At 37.6% G+C, this 6,000-nt stretch overlaps 1 protein-coding gene across 6 annotated transcripts in view; it reads right to left on the bottom strand.

The window, feature by feature from the left end:
• Positions 1-1,667: 1,667 nt before the first annotated feature.
• Positions 1,668-6,000, bottom strand: part of LDB3 (LIM domain binding 3) — a 112,729-nt gene continuing 108,396 nt past the window's right edge. For all 6 annotated transcript variants that reach the window (XM_072628556.1, XM_072628559.1, XM_072628560.1 and 3 more), the window contains one exon: positions 1,668-4,939. In XM_072628556.1, coding sequence (XP_072484657.1) covers positions 4,850-4,939 — 90 coding nt within the window. In that variant the 3' untranslated portion in view covers positions 1,668-4,849. The remainder of the gene's footprint in view (positions 4,940-6,000) is intronic.

Here is a 6,000-nt window from a genome sequence, read left to right as displayed (position 1 = left end):
CCAGAGGACACCCAGGATATCAGTACCTTCTCCTCTCCCACCTTATCATATTTTTTTGTATTTGTATTACTGTTTTGTACCTGCTTTGCTATGTAAATGCTGTTTCCCCTCAGTAAAAGGTCATCTCCTTGAAGTAAGGCAGGGATTGTTTCCTTTTGATACTCCAGGGTTTAATAAAATTGAGTTGAGGTGATTCTTCTTTCTCTCCCCTCCTCCCTTCCCCTCTCTACTATTTTAGAATGTAAGGTCCTTGCTTGTAGGGACTGTTTCATTTATCCTATTTGCACCCCTAATGATGAGCACAGTTCCTAGAACATAGTACTTGCTTAATAATAACTAGATGGATTTAGATTGGTTTGGGAAACCCGCAACTCTGTGTTCTGTTTTTGTGTTTTGTTTTTACCCGAGAGAGTAAGGAGAGCTTTCAATCAGGTGGATACCACTGTCATTTTAGGAACCCATGAGGACCAACATACCTCTAATTAACAATCAATCAACAGGAATTTAATTAGCCTCCTCTCTGTTCTAGGCACAGAAGGATATAAATATGAGACAGTCTGTGCCTTAAACAGCTTATATTCTGTTAAAATTGGTGGTACACCTAGTCAATGGCACTAGGGGGCAAAGTGAAGGATGGAGGAAGAAAGGACTGAGTTCCTTTTCTTTCCCTTCTGTGCCTTCCATCCTTCAGGGCACCCAAAATCCTGTATCCTCCCTGGGTATAGGAACTTGATGCTACTTATTGATTGAATAAAGAAGGTCATGAAACTTTTTCTTTATTTATAGGTAACAAATAAGGGGAAACTTTAACTTCCAGAGAAGTATCATCTCTTAGAGTCATTTGGGTTAGGTTCAAAATGAATATGCCCTCAATGTTTGGTTGGCAAGTGTCTAAGTAAATGGACTTTTACAAAGACCTACCCTTGAATTTATGACAACCTGCTTCCATTTACATATTTATGCAAAACTTTTCCTATCTTTTTCTTGTTTGATTAAATAAGAAAATTGAATTTCCATTAATGTTAAGTAAAAATCCTGTATGTGATATGCTAAATTGAGGAGAAGAGAAGGTGATGGCAGGAAACAGGGTGTTGGGAATGAAGTTTGAAGGGTTGGTTTTTGCTGCTTGGACCCAGAGAGCAGAACTAGAAACAATGGGAAGATTATAAATTGGCAAATTTAAGCTTGATGGAACAAAAAAATAACTGCTTCATTGGTAGAACTATTTAAAAGAGAAATGGGCCGCTTTGAGGAGGTAGTGGGTCCTTGCTTACTTCCTCTTCTCCGGTCTCCAATACCATGGCAGGATCCTAGGCTTGCATATGTAGGGGATCTCAAAGGTCATTTAGTCCAACTCTTATTTAACAAGTGAGAAAACTGAAGCCCAGGAACTCGAGGTAACTTGCCTAAGGTCACATAAGTAGTGAACAACAGCAAAGCCCAAATGACTACTTATTTGGATGTCATAGATGGAATTCTTGTTTAGGGATGAAATGTCCCCTCAATTAGTCTCTGAGATCCCATTTGTCTTTCAGTTTTTTGGATTCTATGATTCTGTGATGTGTACCTGACTTTTTCTCCATGTCTTCAAAGTCTCCTTAAGGAACAACTAGCCAAACCTGCTTGTGATTTTTAAAATTTTCAACGGAAAAGTCCTTTTTTGTACATCCTTTTTCATTGTTTTATTTTGTGACAATGTTTAATTCACATTGGTTGGCGCAAAAACTCCATGCAAAATATATTGGCACACACTCCTAATAAACGGCACGACATTCCACTTCTGAGCTAATAAATAGAAACTTTTTCTTAAAAAATTCAAAAGCAAAGGCATTTGGGGGAAAAAACATTATAAAAGCTAGATTCCTAGCACATCACTGCAGACACAACTCACTCCGTTGCTAAAGTTAATTCTATTCTAAGGAGACAAAGATTTCAAACCCAAAGTATACTGCCTTATGTTGACTCAGAAGTGTGGTTTCATACTATAGACACTCGTGCAGTAAGTAAGAGATAACCTTAAACAAAATATTTTACCTAACTTAATGACCCCTGAAGAACTAAACTTTAAGAGACTTCCTTTTAGAATTGTGTGTGTGTGTGTGTGTGTGTGTGATATAACAGTCTACAACAAACTAAAAGTAATAGCAAAACTGATTTCCCCAAAATTCCCTTTGAAGGTTTTTTACTTTCCTTATCAATTTCCACAAAAAAAAAGGAAGCAAAAATAAAACCTTTACATGGGCTCAAATATTCTTTAGCTGTAAGGGACATGGGTTTCCTATAGTTTTCTCCCCTTGAAACCAAACACTAGGAAATTTGTGAAAGGGAAGAAGATGGGCAAAATGTGGTGTGGTAGAAAGAACATTGGATTTGGGGTCTAAAGAAAAGCATGGTGCATTGGAAAGAGTGCTGGATTTGGAATCAGAAAACTTGGGTTCGAATCCTGACTCTGGCACTTACTACCTATGTGACCTTGTGTAAATCCTCATCTGAAAGATGAAGAGATTGAAATCAATGACAAAATTCCTTTCAACTTGGAATCTACAACCATATGTGTTAAAAAATCTGAGCTTATGTCCTGGCTCCACCACTTAGGTGGACATCTTTTGGGTATGTTACTTTGTTAGTTTAGGCTTCAGTTTCCTTATCTATAAAATCCAGGGTTGGATGAAATCATCTCAAAGGTTCTTCCCAGCTTGAAATTCTAAATCTAGCATTCTGTGGTACCCTGGCAGATATGATGGCCATTTAGAAGAATAGTCTGGATTTTCTTTGGAATTCCATTAGCTTTTTAAAGAAGGTGATGGTATAGTTGTTGGTTTCTACCCCTTAAAAAATGACCAGACAACTTTTCTCCCTAATCTGAAAAGTAGCATTAATATCGGTGTACAAAAAGATACCCCAACTCAGGGCTCCAGTCTCAGTGCATATATTTATGCATATATTCATATATTCTCCTCTGGATTCTATGTAGAGGAGAATGGATGGCTTCATGGAGGTCGATGGAAATAAAGTTTAAAATCCATGACTATCTGTTAGCATCCTCAATTTGTATACTTAATGCACTTTCCCTTGCAAGTATCAGTTTCCAGGGGAGAACTGGAACTTTTTCTTCACTAACATATAATAAAGCAAATGAATAAAAAGGAAGGGAAAATATCCTCAAAAAGAAGGTTGCAGGAGTAAGTGGTAGGATGCAAAAAACTCCACCTGATCATGCTCAAGGGAGAGAAATAGCCATTCAATCTGGAAATATACTTTGTCAGTAAAGTAATATTGCTTTCTAAAGAAGGAATGAAAAGCAAAAACATCACACTTGTTTCTTATTTCTACTCTCTGAAATAGCCTAAAAATGACCACTTGGCATATTATTTAAGGAATTTAGACAATCTCAGAGGCAATCTCAATAAATACTTGCTATATTGACTAGCGAGGCTAAGTTTAAATATTTTTTCCTAGCACAACTCAGAACAGAAGACATTGTAAAAATGCTAGCCAACAAGATAGATGAGCAATTCAGTCAATATTGTCCTATCCTTCCTCTTATCAGCCAACAAAACCATAGGCTAAAGAATGTATCCCATATAGGGAAACTAATCACAGTGGTACCAGATAGAACTGTGAAACCACTAGTCCATGACCTTTGCCCTCCATCTTCAATGAGTTTGGCAGAAATTAAGGCTCCCCTCACCCTATGGGTTGGGCAGTCCCTTCTGCTACCCTATTTATTTTTACATTCCATCTTTGCTCCTTTCCAGTACTGATGAATCAAGGTTTGTTCTCTCGCCCTGACAAGAGGGTCTGATAAAGACTTCAATCAGTAGCCATTTGAAGAATCATGGGTGTGGAGACCCAGGAACACCATCACTCCAAGAAAGCTCTCAAAACAGATACAACATTGAAATACCATACAAAGTTCTCTCCATCCCCTTACCTCTTCCATCAAAGAACAAACTTGGGGGATACCCATTCCATTTTTCCATCCCAATTTGAATATGAGATGGGTACTTTATGGACACTGGCTATATAAGACAGGAAGAGATGAGCTGGAGAACCTAACTTTTCTTAACTTTATGCTGAGTAGAGGAACATTTTTTGTGTTATCCTTTTCAATGTCCCAGGTTCTCCTAGAATACAACCCCTTTATTTTGACTTTGGCATTCAATTTTTTTTTATTCTTGGTCACCTTCATGGTATGGAGAATGCTTCAAATTGATTGATTTAAAGGCCTCTAGTTTGATGCTTTGGGAGTTAGCACCATTGTATTAATAATGGAATAATGCTTCCTTTTTTGGTGAGGAATGCCTGGATCTGTCTTACTTTACAAACTACCAGCTCCAGGCCTAAAAATATGCTACAACTGGAACTTTCTTTGGCATATGACTTTTTTGTTTTTCTTTCTGCCAGCTGTAGCTACAGACTAGAGGACTCTTTGAAAGGACTCTGAGCTCTTGTTAAATGCCAGCCAAAGAATAGCCAGAACTCTAGTGGCTACTTTGCTAAGCTTATTCAAGAACATACTTGTATTTCTTAGGAAAATTTGCTTTTAGTTTCATACTCTGAAGTGCTCACAATTGTGTCCTCAGCTTTTGAAGTACCATTCCAGTCTTAGATTAATTACCAGCTCCTTCAGGGAGAGACTTGGGTTGGCTTCTGGTCAGAATGAGGCAAATGCATGTTCTGTATACAGAAGAAGGACTAAAATTGTACTTCAAAAGATCTCAGGGGTTTCCTAGCTCCTCTCCCTCCCCCGCAGAAAGCAAAGTTTTCCATCGTGATTTATCCATTTTTGTAGTGAACAGAGTTGGCCATCCAGTTTCCCTCCAATGCCAGGGGCTGCCAGCTTCTTTTAGATATTGACGGCATGAGCGTGTTTCTTGCATAGTGGCTTATCTTTCTTGGAGTAGAAGGGCTGTCCCTCCAAATTCACGTGACAAACCTGGAAGAAAGGTGAAAATGTGAGTAAGACAGATCACCAAAACAATGAAAACGTGAAAAAATTCGTTGAATGGAGGCAGTGGTGTCCTAGTGAATGTTTAACAACCAATTGGAAAAATGGACTGTATCTTACACTTTTGTGTTTAATCTGCATCATTTACTTTTTCTATATCACTTTCCTAAGTCCAGACAATTCACAAAACAATAAATTAAATCCTTATTTGTAGTATTTGTCCATGCTTAAATTTTAACAATTGGCTTTCATAAGCAGGTTCCAGCTGGCTCTAGTACCATGCCTGAATAGGGGGCTGGGTGCTTGTGTGTCTGTCAACGCCCTAGGAAAACATTATGAGTTGATTGTGTCCTCTTATTTAAAAATCTTCAGCGACCTAGGGTATTTTTTGGCCAAACCTATTGGCCTGCCATATTCTGTCTCTAATCTACCTTTCCAGGTTTGTTTCCTATTATTCCCCTTTACTTTCTACAAACTGACCTATGAGCTATTTCCTGAATGTGACATTCCATCTCCTTCCCCTGTACAAGCTGTTCCTTAGACCTGGATTCCTTCTTCATCTCTCAGAATCCTTATCTTCCTTTAAGGTTTGGCTCCAGTATCATCTTTTCCATGATGATGATGGAAGTGGTAAATGATTAAATAACAATAATAAAATAATATAAACAATAAAATAATAAATAGTTTAATAATTATTAAATAAATGTATTAAATTATTAAATTGTTAAATAAATAATAAAATGCTAAGATGATACAAGAGATACTCTTTCTTTGCCCATCTTCCCAGTTGTCTCCTATCTCCACCCATCCCCACCATGCTACCAGTAAAATGGAAATCACTTGAAGTCAAACTATGTGTTTTGTCTTTGTATCATAGCATATCTGAGTGCCTTGCATGTGGTAGACCTTTGTTTTTTGAAGCAGTTATTAAACTTCTACTATGTGCTAGGCACTGTGCTAAACAGTAAGGATGCAGATACAAAAGTGAAACCATTCCTGCTCTCAAGAAACTTATATTCTTCCTGGGGGAATCAATATGTACATAGATA

This window comes from Notamacropus eugenii, chromosome 1 (assembly GCF_028372415.1).
Source record: "Notamacropus eugenii isolate mMacEug1 chromosome 1, mMacEug1.pri_v2, whole genome shotgun sequence".
In the NCBI taxonomy this organism is placed as follows: Eukaryota; Metazoa; Chordata; class Mammalia; order Diprotodontia; family Macropodidae; genus Notamacropus; species Notamacropus eugenii.
Note: the sequence above shows the minus strand (reverse complement) of the source record. Positions and strands in the feature narration are given on the sequence as shown.